Source organism: Arvicola amphibius, chromosome 12 (assembly GCF_903992535.2).
Source record: "Arvicola amphibius chromosome 12, mArvAmp1.2, whole genome shotgun sequence".
NCBI lineage: Eukaryota > Metazoa > Chordata > Mammalia > Rodentia > Cricetidae > Arvicola > Arvicola amphibius.
Window position 1 is genome coordinate 151,590,529 of NC_052058.2, and position 20,144 is coordinate 151,610,672.

Below are 20,144 nucleotides of genomic sequence, written 5' to 3' on the forward strand. Positions count from 1 at the left end.
TGGTAATGCGTTGAGTCCAGGAGATCAGGACAAGTCTGAACACAAGACCCAACTTTTAAAAAAAATTTTAAAGTCAGTGAGCTTAAGGCCAGCCTGATCTACAGAGTGAGTTCCAGGACAGCCAGAATTGTTTCACAGAGAAACTCTGTCTTGAAAAACAAACAAACAAAAAAAACCCCAAAAACCCAAAAATATCAAACAAAAAATATAATAATAATAGTGCAATGCCCTACTCTTCTGTTCTGGTATATAACTACTTACAGTATATTATACTGGGCATGGCACTAGTGTGTTTATTTACCAATGCATTCCATCTACTGCAGAATATTCTCATACAGGCCTTTCAAGAGGTATTCTAAACTGGGTGTAGTAGCACGTAGGAGACAGAGGCAAGTGAGCTGCTGGCCAGACAGGGCAATACAGTGAGATCTGTCTCAAACAAAACCAAAGAATAAGTGGTATTCTATAAGAATGCACAGAAGAACCAGGTGTGCACTGGTCCTCCTGAGGCAGAGGCAGAGGCAGGTGCAGCTCTGTGAGATGGAGGCCAGCTAGGTCTACACAGTGAATCCCAGAACACTTAGGGCTATGTAGAGAGAGCACGTCTCAAAAAAACAAACAAAAGAAAACAATCAAGGGGCTGGGGAGATAAGTCAGTGGATCAGAGGACTGGTTGCTCTTCCAGAGAGCCCGGGCTCACTTCCTAACACCCACACGGCAGCTAGCATGTGACTCCAGTTCCAGGACTTCTGACACTCTAACACAGATGCAGGCAAAACAAACAATGCACAAAAGATGAGGATCATTTCCTGTTGTTGCCCCTAAAGACCTTCAGGGGGGAGATGTGATGGGAGAGGACAACGATGCTTACAATCCTGACCCTGTGTTGTTAATGTTCATGTCCTAGTTTAAAAGAACATTAATAAAGAAATGGAAAATGGGACGGAGGGAAGGAGAGAGGGAGAGAAAAGATTGAGGGAGAAAAAGAAGGGAAGGGAAAGGAAGAAAAGCAAAGGATGAACTGGGTCTGGTAGCTTATAATCTTAATTTCAGAACTCAGGAGACTGAGGAAGGAGTAGCAAGAATCAAGAGCAGGGACTGGAGAGGTGGCTTAACACCTTTAAAATACTTGCAATTCATGCATAGGATCTGGGTTGGGTTCCCAGCACCCTTAAGATGACTTATAACCATCTGTAACTCCAATTCCAAGGGATCTGATGCCTTCTTCTGGTCTTTGAAGGCACAAAGCACACACACAATGCACACATAAACATACAAAATCAGGTAAAACACTCATACACATTATTTCTTAGTTATGGTTTCTATTGCTGTGATGAAACACCATGACCAAAAGCAACTTAGGGAGGAAAGGTTTTTTTCATCATGTTCTCCACCATCTAGATAGTCAGAGCAGGGACTCAGAAGGAATCCGGAGGCAAGAATTGTTGCAGAGGCCATGAAACACTGTTTATTAGCTTTCTCATCCTGTTTTCTTATAGCACCCAGCACTATCAACCCAGGGGTGGCACTGCCTAGTGAGGTGGGCAAAATTTTGCATGGTCAGTGTTTTTTTATGATTTAAGGTAAGCATGACTACAAGAATTAAAGCTTAAAAATTACAATGAAGCCGGGCAGTGGTGGCGCACGCCTTTAATCCCTGCACTCGGGAAGCAGAGGCAGGTGGTCTCTGTTGAGTTCGAGGCCAGCCTGGTCTACAAGAGCTAGTTCCAGGACAGACTCCAAAGCTACAGAGAAACCCTGTCTCGAAAAAAAAAAATTACAATGAACTAAAAGTAATTATTGAGGAAGTGTAAATGTTTAATGAATTTGCTCTAAGCTAAGTGCAGTGCTTACAATGTACGGAAATGGCTAGCAACATCCTATGCCTCCATATTCACTTCTACTCGCTCAAAAAAGTTTCTTGTCCTCAGCTCCATTCATGGTATGTACTCTACTCAGTACAATATTTATATTTACTATACTTTTTGCATATTTAGAAGTGTTTGGATACACAGATATATTCCATTGTGCACAAACACCTACAGTATTCACAGACGTATGGTTTTGGAGCCTCTGAGTAAGAGGCAAACCATATAGCCTAGGTGTATAGTAGGTTCTGCCATCTAGGTTAAAGTGCCCTATGGTATTGGCAAAATGACATGGCATAATAAGGTGTTTTCAGAACATATCCTTGGGGCTGGAGAGATGGCTCAGAGGTTAGATCACTGACTGCTCTTCCAAAGGTCTTGAGTTCAATTCCCAGCAACCACATGATGGCTCACAACCATCTGTAGTGAGATCTGGTGCTCTCTTCTGGCCCACAGCTGTACATGCAGGCAGAACACTGAACACATAATAAATTAAAAAACAAAACAAAACAAAATATATCCTTGTCACTAAGTGATACATGACTGTATTAAACAGAATGATTATATATTACCATCTTATTTTCTTCATGTATAAAACCACAGAGCTAACCCCGGCATAGCAGATATTAAGACCCTCAAGAACAAAACTGCTTTCCACTGTTCCCAATGCTTAGCTTTCAATTAAAAACGTATTGTAAACATACTGAAATGAAGATGAAATAATGGCTACCTTTCTCAGCTCCCAAATGAGCTTCCAAAGACTGACTTTCCTGAGTATCTTTCTTCATGAGTTCTTCAGAACAAGGGTCATTGTCGATGACAATCACATCACTGCTCAGGCATTCCGACTCATCCTTCTGGTCCTTGGTTAAATCCACTTGTGGGTTTTCCGGGGAAGAAGGTGTCAAATAAGCCTTTACTGTACTTGCTTTATGAGGTGGTGGTTTAAAAAAGTTTCTCTTAGTCTTTTTTGATTTCTGAGCGGTGCTTGCTCTTACAGCAGGATTTTTGGTCCAAGAAACAAAGGCACTGGATGCTGAAATATCAAAGTCATCCATATCAGCCCAATCATTGAGGGAATCTGGTGAAGAACTAAATTCTAACTTCTTGAAAACAGCAACGTGGGGTTTCTTTCCAGCTGGGGTTTTTATAGCTGAGACTTCCTGAGGAGTCTGCGTCAAGTCCAGCAGTGGCGGTTCAGGACAGGGCCCCTTGGTTTGCTGTCCTCCCGGGGAGTTTTTGAGGGAGTCACCAGTCCCAGGCTGCTGCTTTGGTGTGTGCAGCGGAGGCTCCGTGCCTGAAAAGGCCTCAGACACATTCACATCTTTATCACTCAGCGCAGGGGTTTTTGCCACTGACACACTGGTTACAGACACATCGCCCTCTGATGTTTTCTTTTTAAAAGTAAAACCTCTGAAAAATAATGGAAAAGCTGAAATTAGATTAATTCATTTGTTTCTGATGCTGGGGACTGAACCCAGGGTCTCATTTATGCTAAGTGTTCTAACATAAGCTACAATCCCAGCCCCTAGGTAGAGCCATTTCCATTTTACCTAACTCACTCACCTATAAAACATATTTTCAAATGCAAATTGCATTAGTTTTACTACAAATAAGCACAGAATCCATCTCCCTCCGTGGCTTTGAAATTTTCCCAGGTAACAAATACATCTGGCTTCTCTGATCCTCCCACTCAGAGGCTGACCACTGAGTCTGAGAGTTCCCAGGCCAGGCCCACACGTTATTTCCCAGGCTGCCAGTCCTTAACAACACCTTCAGAAGGAAGAGACAGAATGTGTGGAAAATAATGATGGTACTCTAACTGGCTTTAGTTATTCTGATAAAAAAAATTTTTTAAGAGACAAAAGAGTTAAGAAAGAAAGAAAGAAAGAAAGAAAGAGAGAAAGAAAGAGAGAAAGAAAGAGAGAAAGAAAGAGAGAAAGCAAAGAGACTGCTGAGATGTGAAGGACACAACAGAGGCGGAGTCCTGACCAGGAGCTGAAATTAATGGCACCTGAAGCAGTGCCTGCACCCTAGGGGCACAACAAATACAAATTATTATTAGGCACCATTAGAAATTTGGGATATAGCTTGTAGGCGACATCAGAACAAGAGTGGTCGTTTCCCTACAAAGTTTGGCAGATCATATGAGATTATATTTAAGTATAATATCTGCTCATATTTACAAGAAAATTCATTACTTGTTCATCCAACTTTGCTGAATAAGTATGTGCCAGGAACCGTGTAAAGCTGCAGAGCAATCACTACCCAGATCTGCTTGAATATGCTCTACTAGCAATTTGCAAAGTTAGAAAACCAATGAGCCCCTCACCTCCTCTGTAAAATGGCCGAGCTGGAAGAAGCAGGTGTGGTGACGGTCCTAGCACACAGGAGGCTAAGGCAGGCTGCTGCAGGGTGTGAGGGAAGCCAGCCCGAACCACAGTAAGTTCTAGGCCACTAAGAGGTACAGATGGGATCCTACTTTAGACAGACCTGAGAGACGAGAGTCCCACCTGTATGACACAAGTTATTGTCCACATGCTAATAAATATACTTACGAAGATTTGGGTTTTGTAAGATTCAATTTATTATTAAGTTTTCTGGCTGAGTGACGCTGCAGTTGCTCCTGTAGATTGTTCAGAGGAACAGCAGCCATGATCTAAAGAGGAAAAGGGCAACCATCAGTGGAGTTAGGTAATTTGTGCCATTCAACATATTTATTGAGGCAGTGAAGGACTGTACTCAGTCACTGTTCCAAATGTGCCCAGAGTAACATGCTTTTATTGCTTCTTTTACTTTCCTTTTTTCTTTTTCTTTTTTTCTTTTTCTGGTCAACAGATTGCTTTACCATTTACATCTGGTGACATTTAAAAAACACAATTTTTAACTAGCTAAAGATTTACTTGAATAACAAATGGCCTGGTTTCCCCCCTTTCCTCAACAGATGCTAAAATCAACACAATAGATGTTAGAGAAGCAGTGATTAGAAAAGGGCTGTAGAATAAAAGGGTCTGGCCTAGGCTTGGAGGGTAAAAGGGAAGAGGACAAGAAGGGAGGCGGGAGGAATAATCAAAGCAAACTAGCAAAAACACCCAGTCAGTGAATTCTCTGTCCAAAGGTAAAAATCTGGTAAAGATAGAAAAGCATCTGCAGCGAGTGCAAAGGTTGACCAGCATGAGAGCATGCTACATAATCAGCTGGCTCCAGCCTAGAACAGTGTGTCACATCCATTTATATCCCTTGTGTAACAAGTTGCTGCACTGCTTAGCGTTCACCCAGATAAAGCACAGCTCAAACCACCTGGATATCACTGAGCTAAAGAAAGACAGTGGTCATTTATGAAGAGTTTAAAAGGAGGTTATTGCCAGGCGGTGGTGGCACACGCCTTTAATCCCAGCACTCGGGAGGCAGAGGCAGACGGATCTCTGTGAGTTCGAGGCCAGCCTGGTCTACAAGAGCTAGTTCCAGGACAGGCTCCAAAGCCACAGAGAAACTCTGTCTCGAAAAACCAAAAAAAAAAAAAAAAAAAAAACCAAAAAAAAAAAAAAAAAAAAAGGAGGGTATTTCAGATAAGCTATACCCCCCTTTCCCACTCTACCTGGATTTAAACAGCATTTCCAATTAGTGTATATGTGTACAGCTGCACGCATGGATGATGGAAGGGCACCTGCTACACTTGTGGAGGTCAGAGGACAACTTTGTGCAGCTGCTTTCTTTCTTTCCATCTTTATGTGGGTTCCAGGGATCGAACCTGGTCCTTGGTTTACAGAGCAAGCACCTTTACCCACTGAACCACTTTACAGGCCCCATTTCTTCCTGATACTAGGTGTGGTGTTTTAATTAAGAATGACTCTCATAGACTCATATATTTGTCACCCACACACACACACACACACACACACACACACACACACACACACACACACAGGTTGGGGAACTCTTTGATAGGCTTTGAGGTTTCAGAAGCTCCAGCCAGACCCACTGTCTCTCCTCCACTTCCTTCCCTCCCTCCCTCCCCCTCTCTCTCCCTTCTTCCCTCCCTCTCTCCTGTCTGCAGATCCAGATGTAGAACTCTCAGCTACTTCTCCAACACCATGTCTCTCTGCATGCTTCCATGCTCCCCACCATGACAACAATGAACTAAGCCTCTGAAACCTAAGCCCCAATTCTTTCTTATAAGAGTTGTGGTTATGGTGGCTCTTTGTTGCAACAGAACAATGACTAAAATAGAAGTGTTTGCTGTTTCAGGAGGGATAGTTCTATCATGTTAGGTGTAATAATAACAACCTGGTTAAATATATAATGCATTTTGTGATTCTATGTAGAATAGTTATAACATGTTAGATGTAATTATGACCTGATTATTGTTTTCATTTGGAAATTAAGCATGACATAAGGAGATGATTGTGTTAAGTAGACTTATGGTGGCAACTCTTGGTTGTCAACTTGACTACATCGGGAATGAACTAAAACCCAAATGGGTGGGCATACCTGTGAGTAATTTTTTTTTTCTTAATCAAAGTAGAGGGTCAAACAAACTGGAAAACCATATCCAAGCTAGGCATGGTGGCTCATACCTGTAATTCCAACACTTGGGAGAATCAGAGTTTGAGGCCAGCCTGAGGTACATAGCAAGCTCAAAGTCAGCATGGTCTACACCTATCCCAAAAACAAATGATGAAAAGAATACATGATTGTAGACGGAGGTTTCTGTCCTGCCTGGCCCCAAAGAAACACACAGAGGCTTATAATCTGTTTGGTTTATTAGCTTAGGCTCATTATTAACTAGTTCTTACAACTTAAATTAATCCATAATTCTTATATATGTTTAGCCATGTGGCTTGGTACCTTTTCCCACTGTAACATTTTCTTTTTTGTTGTTGTTGTTTTGTTTTATTTTTGGTTTTGGTTTTTCAAGAAAGGGTTTTTCTGTGTGTCTCTGGCTGTCCTGGAACTCACTCTGTAGACAAGGCTGACCTTGAACTCACAGAGATCCATCTGCCTCTGCCTCCCTGAGTGCTGGGATTAAAAGCATACGCCACCACCGCCCAGCTCAGTGCAGCATTTTCATCTTGCTTCCTCTACATCTGGGTGGTGACTGCAGACTCAGCCTTTCCTCTTCCCAGAATTCTCCTAGTCTGGTAGCCCTGCCTATACTTCCTTCCTATCTACTGACGAACCACCGTTTTATTAAACCAATACAAGTGACAAATCTTTACAGGGTACAAAAGCATTATCCCATAATAGATGATTAAAGGAATCTAATTTGAACTATGTCTTGAATTAATAAGATTTCAGACCAGAAATCGAGAGAGCCTATATTATTTAACAACCAGATCATGATATTCAGAGGTAGTCTTTTTTTATTTTTTTAAATTTTTGGTGTTACTGAGGATTGAATTTAGGGCTTCATACACTCTAGGCAAGTGAACTATCACTAAGGTACATTCTTACCCCTTTAAAAACTTTGACTTGAGGCTGGAGAGATGGCTCAGAGGTTAAGAGCACTGACTGCTCTTCCAGAGGTCCTGAGTTCAATTCCCAGCAACCACATGGTGGCTCACAGCCATCTATAGTGAGATCTGGTGCCCTCTTCTGGCATGCAAGCATACATGGAAGGAATGTTGTATACATAATAAATAAATAAATTTAAAAAATAAAAATAAAAACTTTAACTTTGAAACAGGGTCACACTAAGTTTTCCAGATTGACCTTGAAACCAAGATTCTCCTGCCGTAAGCCTCCCCAGTAGCTGGACTACAGGCCTCTGCTACCAGCCAGGGCTCTAAGGAAAATATCTTCTAAAGAGTCCCCCCACACACACACTTTAACTTTTTGTTTGCTCTAATTTTGTTGTTTTGAGGCAGGGTCTTTCTATGTAATCCTAGCTGTCTTTAACTCGCAGAGATCTGCCTACCTCTGCCTCACAGCACTGGGTTTACAGGCTCCTGGGATTCAAGACCTGTGACATCACATCCCCTTTGCCCTTTTACTAACTATTTGTCTGTTCATTGAGTGTGTGGAGCTCAAAAGATAACTTGTACGAAAAAATCAGTTCTCTCCTTTCACCACACCAGTTCTGGGAATCAAATTCAAGTTGTCAGTTTTGGCAGCAGGTGCCTTTATCCACTAAACCGTCTCACCGGCCCCACTTATGGAGTTTAACCATTGGTCACTTCAAGGCTTATCTTTAAAACTAGCTATTTAAAATTATCCAAATAATTTAAGCAACAGTGATCATAAAAATAAACAAAAAGGGATTGGAGAGATGGCTCAGTGGTTAAGAGCACTGACTGCTCTTCCAGAGGATCTGGGTTCAATTCCTAGTACTGATATGATAGCTCACAAACGTCTGTAATTACAGTTCCAGAAAATGACACCCATGGCAAAACATCTATACACATAAAAATTAAAAAATAAAAACTAAACTGGGTGGTGGTGGCGCACACTTTTAAGCCCAGTACTCAGGAGGCAGAGGCAGGAGGATCTCTGTAAGTTCGAGACCAGCCTGGTCTACAAGAGCTAGTTCCAGGACAGGCTCCAAAGCTACAGAGAAACCCTGTCTTGAAAAACCAAAACCAATCAATCAACCAATAAAACAGAAGGAATTGATTATCTAAGTTAGCCAGGTATATTAAATAACCTAAAGGGCTGGAGAGATGGCTCAGTGGTTAAGAGCATTGCCTGCTCTTCCGAAGGTCCTGAGTTCAATTCCCAGCAACCACATGGTGGCTCACAACCATCTGTAATGAGATCTGGTGCCCTCTTCTGGCCTGCAGGCATACACACAGACAGAATATTGTATACATAATAAATAAATAAATAAATATTTAAATAAATAAATAAATAACCTAAAAATACTAAGACGGAGCTGGAAAAGATGGCTCAGTGGGCAAGGGCACTGTCTGCATGAGGACCTAAATTCAGATCCCAGCACCCATATAAAAAGCCAGGTGTGGCTACGTGCCTACAACCAGTGTTGAAGAGTGGGAAGAGGCTTGCTGGCCACCAGCCCACCTCCAGGATCAGTGAGAGACCCTGTCGCAAAGAAATAAGGCAGAGAGTGACATACAGAAAAACATCTAATTTCTTCTGGCTCCCATACATGTGGGCACACACAGGCTCATGCATGTACACATGTGACCATATGCTATACATGCATGCCATATAATACAAAATTATAAACAATAACAAAGGAAGAGTAATAAGAAAAGGGCTACTGCTAGAAAATATATAATTATTAAAACAAAAGAAAGATTTTTAGAAAACTTTAATAAGTATTGCCAGTCAGTGGTGCCATACACCTTAAATCCCAGCACTTGTGAGGCAGAGGCAGGTGGATCTCTGGGTTCGAAACCAGCGTGGTGTACAGAGTGAGTTCCAGGACAATTGGCTACACAGCGAAACCCTGTCTTAAAAAACAGAACAGAACAAAAAATGAGCCAAGCATGGTGGCTCAACAGCACTTAGAGGCAGAGACACAGAGACAGGCAGATCTCTGTGACTTTAAGGCCAGTCTACACAGTGAGTTCCAGGACAGATTACACAGACTGTCGTAAAATCAAATCAAATCAAATCAAGTTGTTAACGATAGATAAATAAATAAACCTCTTTAATAACACAGAGACATGACAGATAAAAGTTCTTTTGGGGTGAAGGATTCCATTTCTTTCAAATAAATGAACAATTTTTAGATTTCTCAAAATTAGGACAACTTCTTTTTCTAGGACAAACTTTGCTTTTATTCCTTTCGTTGCACCAAGAGCTACTTCAGAATATCAAGAGGCGGACTGCCAAAAAGACTATTCCTTACTCTAGTTCTCTGCTGAAAGCAGAGCTTTTAGGAAGTCATTCCTGAAAATACAGCCAAGCTCTGCAAGCCTCACCAGGTGACCTGCCAGTGGGGAAAGGTGATCTTCCCTGGGGCAAAGGTGGTAAGCCTCCACACATGAACAATCATAACTCCATAAAGTCAACTGGTACCCTAGAAACACAGGCTGTCTAGCAAACCAAACATCAAGTAAACAATTTCTGAACAGAAACTTTAGACAGGACCCTCATTAATGTCATATGTCTCTTTAAGAGGGCTAGTTTTGATTATCAACTTGATAGAATCTAGAATCAGTTGGGAAATGCACCTGTAGGTGTGCTGTGAGAAAATGGACTCATTACATCACGTGAAACAGGAAGAGACATCTTACTTATGTGTGGGACCTTCCCTGGCTGGGGAGGCCGGGCCGTGAGTGGAGAGGGGAGCCGAGCAGCCATGAAAGCTCACCCATCCCTCTCTTGCTGACTGTGGACACCACGTGACCAGCTCATGCTCCTGCTGCCTTGACCTCCCTGACATGATGGACCTATACATTGAGCTACCAGTTAAAATAAACCCCTTCTCCCTGGCGGTGCTCCGTCAGGGTATTTTATCATAGCAACAGCAAGGAAACTGGGACAAGACATGTAATATTCTCTCTAACCTAAAGTAGAAAAACAGCTGTCCAAATGTATTCCTGAATTAATTATGGTTATCAGAGCTTCAAAGCCCATTTTCCCAAGAATCTTCTCATTTACAGTTGTTTATAAAAACAGATTCATCTCATTTTTTTTAAACCTACCACATGATCATCTCATCACATGCTGAAAAAGCCTTTGACAAAATCCAACAATCCTTCATGATAGAAGTATTGGAGAGATCAGGGGTAAGTAAGAAACATAGCTAAACATAATAAAGACAACTTACAGCAAGTCTATAGCCAACATCAAATATTGAGAAACTCAATGAATTCCGTGAAAATCAGAAACAAGACAAGGCTGTCCACTCTTTCCATATCTACTCAATACAGACTTGAAGTCTTAGCCAGAGCAGTAAGAAAATTGAAGGAGATCAAGGGGATACAAATTGGAAAGGAAGAAGTCAAGGTATTGCTATTTGCAGATTAAGATAAAGTATACACAAGTGACCCCAAAATTCTATCAGAGAACTCCTGCAGCTAATAAATACCTTCAGCAAAATGGCTGGGTACAAGATTAACTGAAAAAAAAATTGGGAGCCCTCCTATATACAAATAACAAATGGTCTGAGAAAGAAATCAGGGAAACAACACCCTTCACATAGCCACAAGTAATATAAAATATCTTGGCATAACTCTAACCAAGCAAGTGAAAGACCTGCATGATTAAAAAAAAGAACCCTTCCAGTCTTTGAAGAAGGAAATTGAAGAAGATTATCAGAAGATGGAAAGATCTCTCATACTCATGGATCAGTAGGACTAACATAGTAAAAATGGCCATTCTACCAAAAGCAATCTACAGATTCAACACAATTCTCATCAAAATTCTAACACAATTGCTTACAGATCTTGAAAGAATAATACTCAACTTCATATGGAAAAAAAAAAACCCAGGATAGCCTAAACAATCCTGCACAATAAAAGAACTTCCAGAGGAATCACCATCCCTGACATCATGCTGTCCTGCAGAGCTGTAGTAATAGAAACCACATGGTATTGGCATAAAAACAGACACACTAATCAACAAAATTGAATTGAAGACCCAGACACAAATCTACATACCTATGGGCACCTGATTTGACAAAAAAAGTCAAAATTATACAATGGCAAAAAAGCATCTTCAACAAATAGTGTTGGCTTAATCAGATGCCGGCATGTAGAAGAATGCAAACAGATCCATATCTATCACCATGCACAAAATGCAAGTCCAAGTGGATCAAAGACCTCAACATAAACCAGACACACCAGACCTGATAGAAGATAAAGTGGGGGGAAAAAAGGAAGAAGATAAAGTGGGGAGTAGTCTTGAACTCACTGGAACAGGAGACAACTTGAACAGAACACCAATAGTGCAGATATTAAGATCAACAATTAATAAATGATACCTCATGAAACTGAAAAGCTTCTGTAAGGCAAAGGGTACCATCATTAGGATAAAAAGGCAGCCTATAGAATGGGAAAAGATTTTCACCAACTCCACATCTGACATAGAGCTAATATCCAAAATATATATATATATAAAAAAAAGAAATTAGAACTCAAAAAATTAAATAATCCAATTTTTAAAATGGAGTACAGATCTAAACAGAAAGTTATAAACAGAGGAAACTCAAATGGTTAAGAAACACTTAAAGAAACATTCAACATCCTTAGCCATAAGGGAAATGTAAAGCAAAATGGCTCTGGGATTCTCTCTTACAGCTGTCAGAATTGCTAAGATCAAAACCACTAATGACAACTTATGCTGGCGAGGATAGAAAACAAGGGGAAAACTCCTCCACTGCTGGTAAAAGTGCAAACTTGTACAGACACTCTGGAAATCAGTATGGTGCTTTCTCAGAAAACTGGGAATTGACCTACTTCAAGATCCACCTATACCACCTCTGGACATATACCCAAAGGATGCCCAATCCTAACACAAGGACACTTGTTCAACTATGTTCATAGCAGCTGTATTTATAATAGCCAGAGCCTGGAAACAACCTAGATGTTCCTCAACCAAGAATGGATAAGGAAATGTGATACATTTATACACAATGGAGTACTACTCAGCTGTTAAAAACAATGATATCAGGAAATTTACAGGCAAATGGAGGGAACTAGAAAAAAATCATCCTGAGTGAGGTAACCCAGACCCAGAAAGATAAACATGTTATGTACTCACTCATAAGTGGGTAGCAGCTGTAAAATAAAAGATAAAGCAGCTGTAAAGTAAAAGATAATCATGCTACGGTCCACAGACCCAGAGAGGCAAAGGGCTTAAGAGGGACACATGGATCTCCCTGCGAAGGGGAAACGAAATAGATTTTGGGGGTGGACTGGGGGAGGTGGCATTGGGAACAGGTGGAGATCAAGTGTGTGCATGTGGAATACTAGGAGAAATGAATGGAATTGGGGGGGGCATTTTTGGGGTGAGGTGAAAACCTAGTGCAAAGGAACTGCATGGAATCTACAAGAGTAACCCTAGCAAAGACTCCTAGTAATGGGGAACATGGAGCCTGAACCAGTCATCTTCTGTAACTAAGCAAGGCCTCAAGTAGAGGGACTGGGATACCAGCCACAAAACCTACGGTTTGCCCTACTTGCAGAGTGTTCTGGACCAGAGCCTAGCACAATCCTCATCAAAGAGACCAGAGAGATTCCATCCAGCAGCTGACGAATAATGCAGGGTCCCACAGTAAAACATAGGCGGAGCTCAGGGAGTCTTGCAAGGAGTAGCTTGATGTTCTTATGCTATTCCTAATGGGGGGGGGGGGTTGCTGCCTCTTTTGCCTACTTGTGGAACCCTTTTCCGCCTACTGGGTTGCCTCAGCCAGCCTTTATGTGATATAGTATGTGCCTGGTCTTATAATAGTATACAATGCTGTGTTTGGTTGATGTCTCTGGGAGGGGAAAAAGGGAGGGTGGATCTGGGAGAGAGGGGAGCAACTGGGCAGAGAAGAGGGAGGAAAAACTGTGGAAGAGAAAAAACAAAACAAAACAAAACAAAAAAAAACCCAAAAAAACAAAAAAACAAAAAAACAAAAAAACAAACCCACAGTAAAAATATAGTCAAGTAATTCTCAGCCTTTTACAAATAGGTTATGTTTCAATAATGTCTAGTTAACAAAATTAAGCAAACAATTGATAAGAAATATAAAAGGAATCTACATGTTCAAAGGAAAATTCAGGAATTAAAAAGTTTAAAAACTGCCCAAGCTACATCTAATCTATATGACCCAAAGAACATAGCAAGAAAAGAAAGCTAAATCTAAAAGCGTAAAGAGAAACTAGGTCTGTTGTACACTTGTATAATCGCAGCACACAGGCAGCAGGGTAACCAGGAAGATGTTGATTGAGAGGTCACCTAGATTACAGTGAGCAACCTCAGCAATAAACAATACAAGGCCTAGGTTAGGTGACATTTTCTGAGAAGCACACATCTACCCTTGGGTGCATAAAACTATCCTAGCCTTTCTCTCTTTCAATGTCTACACTCAAAATGGATTAAAAGCTTTTTGTAAAATCCACCTTTACTTTTATGCCAGGTGGTGATGGTGCACGCCCTTAATTCCAGCACTCAGGAGGCAGAGGCAGGTGGATCTCTGAGTTTGAGGCCAGCATGGTAAACAGAGCGACTTCCAGGCCAGGCTCCAAAGATATACAGAGAAATTCTGTCTTGAAAAACCAAACCAAACAAAAATCTCACCTTTGCTTTTGTAAAACAAAAGCTTGCTCACCTCATACGGTTGTTATGCAACTTATTTAACAACTTCCTCCAGAAGTCTTCCCTCTTAGAGGGAATCCTGGTCCTTAAGACACAGGATGTTAAATGGGAGGTCAAACAAGACCATGCTCTAAGTGAAAGTACAACGTTCTAGCCTGCAGAGAAGCTTGTTAGAATCAGGAAGAAAATACTCAAGGACTTGGGGAAGCTCCTGAACCTGAACAGTCAGTAAGTCCCCCTGCCGCCAGCATGCACACTCACTCACGTGTGTGCACATACAGCTGAGGTCCTCGCAGTCAGCCCGACTGAGCAGCCTGGAGAGACACCGTCTGAACCTGCTGAAATGCGCCACGCACTCCAGGTTTCCAGTTGTCACCCATGCTGGGGTTGGCCCTAGTGAAAGCTATCCTATAACGCTATCGTAAGAACAAATAACTTCCAATTGGAGTACTTATAGCTGCAATTTAACATTCATTTTATTTTATTTTATTTTATTTTATTTTATTTTATTTTTGGTTTTTCGAGACAGGGTTTCCCTGTAGTTTCTAGAGCCTGTCCTGGAACTAGCCCTTGTAGACCAGGCTGGCCTCGAACTCAGAGATCCGCCTGCCTCTGCCTCCCGAGTGCTGGGATTAAAGGCGTGCGCCACCACCGCCTGGCTTTAACATTCATTTTATAATTAATTATCTGATTGACTATTTTCTCACTAAATGGTAAATACAAGCTATTATTAGTTTTCTAACAGCATCTCTAAGTGTTTAGAGCTCAACCAATATTTATTTATGTATTTAGGGACAGGTCTCACGGTGTAGGCCTGGCTGGACAACTTATTAAGTAGAAGCTGGACTGAACTCACAGAGATCTACCTACCTCTTCCTCCAGAGAGCTGGGATTAAACAGGTGTAACACCATGCCTGGCTCAACCAATATTTACTGGATGAGAATAAAAAGTGTTAAAGAATATAAAAAAGATGTCTGAAGAGGATTAAAATTGTAATCAACTATGACTTACCCGAGAAACATAAGTCTGGAACAAATTAAACTATTAATCTACCATCCGAACAGTTTAACTAATAAAAACATGTATAATCCGATAAATATGATTTTTGTATGTATGGAGATGTAGCATTTATGCAATGCTAGGCAAAAATTGTGACTTTGGTGGGGGGCGTCAACAGTTTTACTTACATACACAACTGAATTAACTCAAACCAAGGTACAGAGCATTCCCAGCACACAGGAGGTTCCTGCACCCTTTCCCAGTTGGATCTGTTTTGCTATTCTTTTCTGGTTTGTTTCTTTTTTCTTAGATTTTTTAAAATGTTGTGAATGTATTGTCTCTGTGTATGTATGTGCACCAGTTGCATGCCTGGTGCCCATGCAGGGCAGAGAGGGTACTGGGCCGCTGGAAATGTAGCTACAGATGGTGGTGGGAACTGAAACCAAGTCCTCTGTAAGAGCAGTTAGTTTTATTCACTACGGAGCCATCTTTCCAGGCCACTGCTTTGCTTTCTCCTTGAGACCGGGTCTCACTTGTAGCTCTGACTCTAGCTCCTAAATTCAGGGATTATAGTAGTGGCCACTACATTCAGCTCAACATTCAGCTCATTATGGGCGCGGGGAAGCAAATTCAGGTCCTCTACAAGAACACTAAGTGCTGGTGCGGCCCTCAGCCACTGAGCCATTTCTCCAGCCCTAAACTCAAACCACTTTAGACATGCATTAAAATAGAATCATTAGGGCTGTAGAACTGACTCAGAGGTTACAAGTATTTGTTGCTCTTGCAGGGGATCACAAGCTGGCTCACAACTGTCTTATCACTCCAGTGATACAACAACCTCTTCAGTTCTCTGCAGGCATGGTACACAGACATATATGCAGGCAAACATTCACACACATAAAACAAAAATAAATAAATCTTTAAAAAACCATAAGTATTTAAAACTCTAAAACTGATATGTCATATTTTATACTAGCAATGAGTCTATTAAAAATAAAGACAAAATCAAGATTGTTCTCTCATTTCCACTCTTGTACTGGCAAAAGGGAAAGAATAGGAGAAATGAGTTTACCCTTACATGGAGACAACTATTATACACTAACACAATCCAAAGAAAACTGTCATAACAATAGGTAATTTTGATAAAGGAGCCAAAAGTACACAATGGAAGAAAGAGGGCATCTTCAACAAATGATGCTGGCATAACTGGATGTCAACCTGTAGAAGAATGAAAGTAGATCCATATCTATCACCATGCACAAAACTCAAGTCCAAATGGATTAAAGACCTTAATATTAATCTGAACACATTGAGCTTGATAGAGGAGAAATTGGGAAGTACTCTACAATAAATGGGCACAGGGAACCGTTTCCTGCGCATAACCCCAGCTGCACAGACATTAAGGGCAACATTGAATAAATGGGACCTCCTGAAGTTGAGCAGCTTCTGTAAAGCAAAGGACATTGTCACTAAGACACAAAGGCAGCCTACTGACTGGGAAAAGATCTTCACCAACCCTGCAACTGACAAAGGTCTGATCTCTAAAATATATAAGGAACTCAAGAGTCTAGACGGTAAAATGCCAATTAACCCAATTAAAAAATGGGGCGCTGAACTGAACAGAGAATTCTCAACAGAAGAAGTTCGAATGGCCAAAAGACACTTAAGGTCATGCTCAACCTCCCTAGCTATCAGGGAAATGCAAATCAAAACAACTTTGAGATATCATCTTACACCTGTCAGATTGGCTAAAATCCAAAACACCAATAATAACCTTTGCTGGAGAGGTTGTGGGGTAAGGGGTACACTCATCCATTGCTGGTGGGAATGCACACTTGTGCAACCACTTTGGAAAGCAGTGTGGCGGTTTCTCAGGAAATTCGGGATCAACCTACCCCAGCAATTCCACTATTGGGAATCTACCCAAGAGATGCCCAATCATACAACAAAAGCATATGCTCATCTATGTTCATAGCAGCATTATTTGTAATAGCCAGATCCTGGAAACAACCTAGATGCCCTTCAGTGGAAGAATGGATGAAGAAACTGTGGAATATATACATGCTAGAATACTACTCAGCGGTAAAAAACAATGACATCTTGAATTTTGCAGGCAAATGGATGGAAATAGAAAACACTATTCTGAGTGAGGTAACCCAGACCCAAAAAGATGAACATGGGATGTACTCACTCATAATCGGTTTCTAGCCATAATTAAAGGACATCGAGCCTATAAATTTGGGATCCTTGAGAAGATAATAAGAAGGTGAACTCCCAAAAAAAGATACAGTAATCCTCCTGGATATTGGAAGTAGACACGATTGCCAGGCAAAATTGGGAACTTGAGGGTTGGGCGAGACTGGGCCAAGGGAAGATGGGGAGAGAAAAGTGTGAAGGGGAGAATGGGGGGAGCTCGGAGGAATGGGGTGCTTGGGATATAGGAAGGGTGGATATGGGAGCAGGGAAGCATATAAATTTAAGGAGCTACCTGAGGGTTGTCAAGAGACTTGACCCTAGAGGGGTTCCCAGGTTTCCAGGGAGACGCCCCCAGTTAGTTCCTTGGGCAGCTGAGGAGAGGGAGCCTGAAAAGGCCAGTTCCTATAGCCATACTGATGAATTTCTTGCATATCACCATAGAACCTCCACCTGACAATAGATGAAGAAAATGACAGAGCCCCACATTGGAGCACCGGACTGAGCTCCCAAGGTCCTGATGAGGAGCAGAAGGAGAGAGAACATGAGAAAGAAAGTCAGGACTGTGAGGGAACCTCCAGCTGGCGACAGATGGGGAAGGTGACTGAGCCCCACATTGGAGCACTGGACTGAGCTCCCAAGGTCCTGATGAGGAGCAGAAGGAGCGAGAACATGAGGGAGAATGTCAGGAACGTGAGGGGTGCGTTCACTCATGGAGACAGTGGGACAGAACTAATGGGAGATCACCAACTCCAGTTGGAATGGGACTGATGGATCATGCGACCAAACCCGTCTCTCTGAATGTGGCCAACAGCGGGGGCTGACTGAGAAGCAAAGGACAATGGCGCTGGGCTCTGATTCTTCTGCATGGACAGGCTCTGTGGGAGCCTTCTCAGCTTGGTCGATCACCTTCCTGGACCTGGGGGGAGTTGGGAGGACCTTGGACTTAGCATAGAGTGGGGAACCCTGATGGCTCCTTGGCCTTGAGAGGGAGGGAGGGGAGGTATGGGTGGAGGGAAGGGGAGGGAAGGGGGAGAAGGAGGGGAGGGAAGGGGGAGGAGGAACGGAGGGAGGGGGGAGGAGGAGGGAAGGAGATGGAAATTTTTAAATATAAAAAAAAAATAAACCATGAGAAAAAAAAAACTTCAGAAAAATAAGATAAAAGATATAAATTCTCAAAAGCCAAATGTACTGTCACGTGGCAAAAATAACTAACTAGAAAATACAGTATTAAAAAGTCATTCAATTGCAATAACAGTGAAGAGTATTTAACAACCAGCAATTAATCCACCAAAAAACATATATAGGTGATATGAAGAAAATGACCAGATACTATTGGGAAAAAACAAACGTCTTATGGAAATATCCATGCTCTTAAATAAAAGTTCTAGATATAAAGATAACAGTTCCTTATAAAATAGTATATGGATCAATAAAATTCTAATTAAAATACTACAAGAATATCTCACAAACCTTGACAAAAATGCCTCTAAAATTCAGCTGAGGGTAGGGTAAGATGGGTCAGCACTTGCTGCCACACCTGAGGACTGAGTGTGACCCTAGGAACCAACATGTGAAAGGAGACGCTTCCTGTTAAGTTGTTCTGTGACTTCCACGTGTGTATGTGTGCATGCACACACAATAAACTAATAAAATTGTTCATATTCATACAATAATAATCAGAGAAAAAGGTTATCAATTTGAGGAGCTGTAGGGGGGAAGGGACAGAAGGAAATGATGTAATTCTATTCTAATTAAAATATTAAAAGAAATTCAAGTGGCTGGAGAAATGGCTCAGTGGTTAAGAGCATTGCCTGCTCTTCCAAAGGTCCTGAGTTCAATTCCCGGCAACCACATGGTGGCTCACAACCATCTGCAATGAGGTCTGGTGCCCTCTTCTGGCCTGCAGACATACACAAGGACAGAGTATTGTATACATAATAAATTAATTAATTAAAAAAAAAAGAAATTCAAATCCAAAATAAAATCCAGTTGACAAAAGCATAAGATAAAGGTACTAAGTAACACCAGAGCAGCAACTAGAGACATAGGTCAGCAGGAGAGCACGAGCTTGGCAGGCAAGAGGCTCTAGGTTTAAGCCCCATCCCACTCTCCCACAATGATGAAGTTAAATGTTATAGGAGTCATTACCTAACAAAAGTTATGAGGACAGTAAATCAGCACTGTTCTCCAGATAAACAACGGGGAAGCTATGGCTCAGGCCAAACCTGAGCAGAGGCCTGGTTTGTAAACATGGTTTACATGCTCACATATTACCTATGGCTGTTCTGCACTGCACAGAACTGCAGAGACCTCCAGCCTCGCAAAGCCTAAAATCTCACTATCTGGTCATTTGTAGAAATGCCTTATGCTCTTGATTATTGCTGGATAAAACAAATAAAAATCTGAAGTACATCTATCCAATATTTTATATTTTCTCTGAAAAATTCTGAAGCCATAATCTCAACAGCACGGGGCACCCAGAAATGTGATGAGAGCAGAGGATGTCTGTCTAATCTTGAGAACCATCACCAATTTACACTTCGGAGGAAGAGACTGGAGGCCCATGAAGGTTGTGAGCATTCCCACAAACTATGTTCTTTGGGGAAGAAGAAACAAAACATTAAGCCCCACTTCCCAAGAACCTACAGAAAAAGTAAAGTTACCTGTTTCTAAAGGATTAACTAAGGGAAACACTGAAACCACAAATCTGAGCAACTTTCACCACCTAAATTAAAAAAAAAAAAATGAAGGTATGAATTTAAAGTCTAACACTAAGTCACTTGGCAAGCACAAAACCCTGTCTGGAAAAATATGCCTTTATTCTAGACCTTAAATAATTCCAAAAACAACTTCCAAGGACAGGCACA

At 41.5% G+C, this 20,144-nt stretch overlaps 1 protein-coding gene across 2 annotated transcripts in view; it reads right to left on the reverse strand.

The window, feature by feature from the left end:
- Positions 1–20,144, reverse strand: part of Blm (BLM RecQ like helicase) — an 89,455-nt gene that overhangs the window by 57,430 nt on the left and 11,881 nt on the right. For both annotated transcript variants that reach the window (XM_038313824.1, XM_038313823.1), the window contains exons 2-3: positions 4,427–4,527; positions 2,599–3,281 (exon numbers count right to left, since the gene is read on the reverse strand). In XM_038313824.1, coding sequence (XP_038169752.1) covers positions 2,599–3,281; positions 4,427–4,524 — 781 coding nt within the window. In that variant the 5' untranslated portion in view covers positions 4,525–4,527. The remainder of the gene's footprint in view (positions 1–2,598; positions 3,282–4,426; positions 4,528–20,144) is intronic.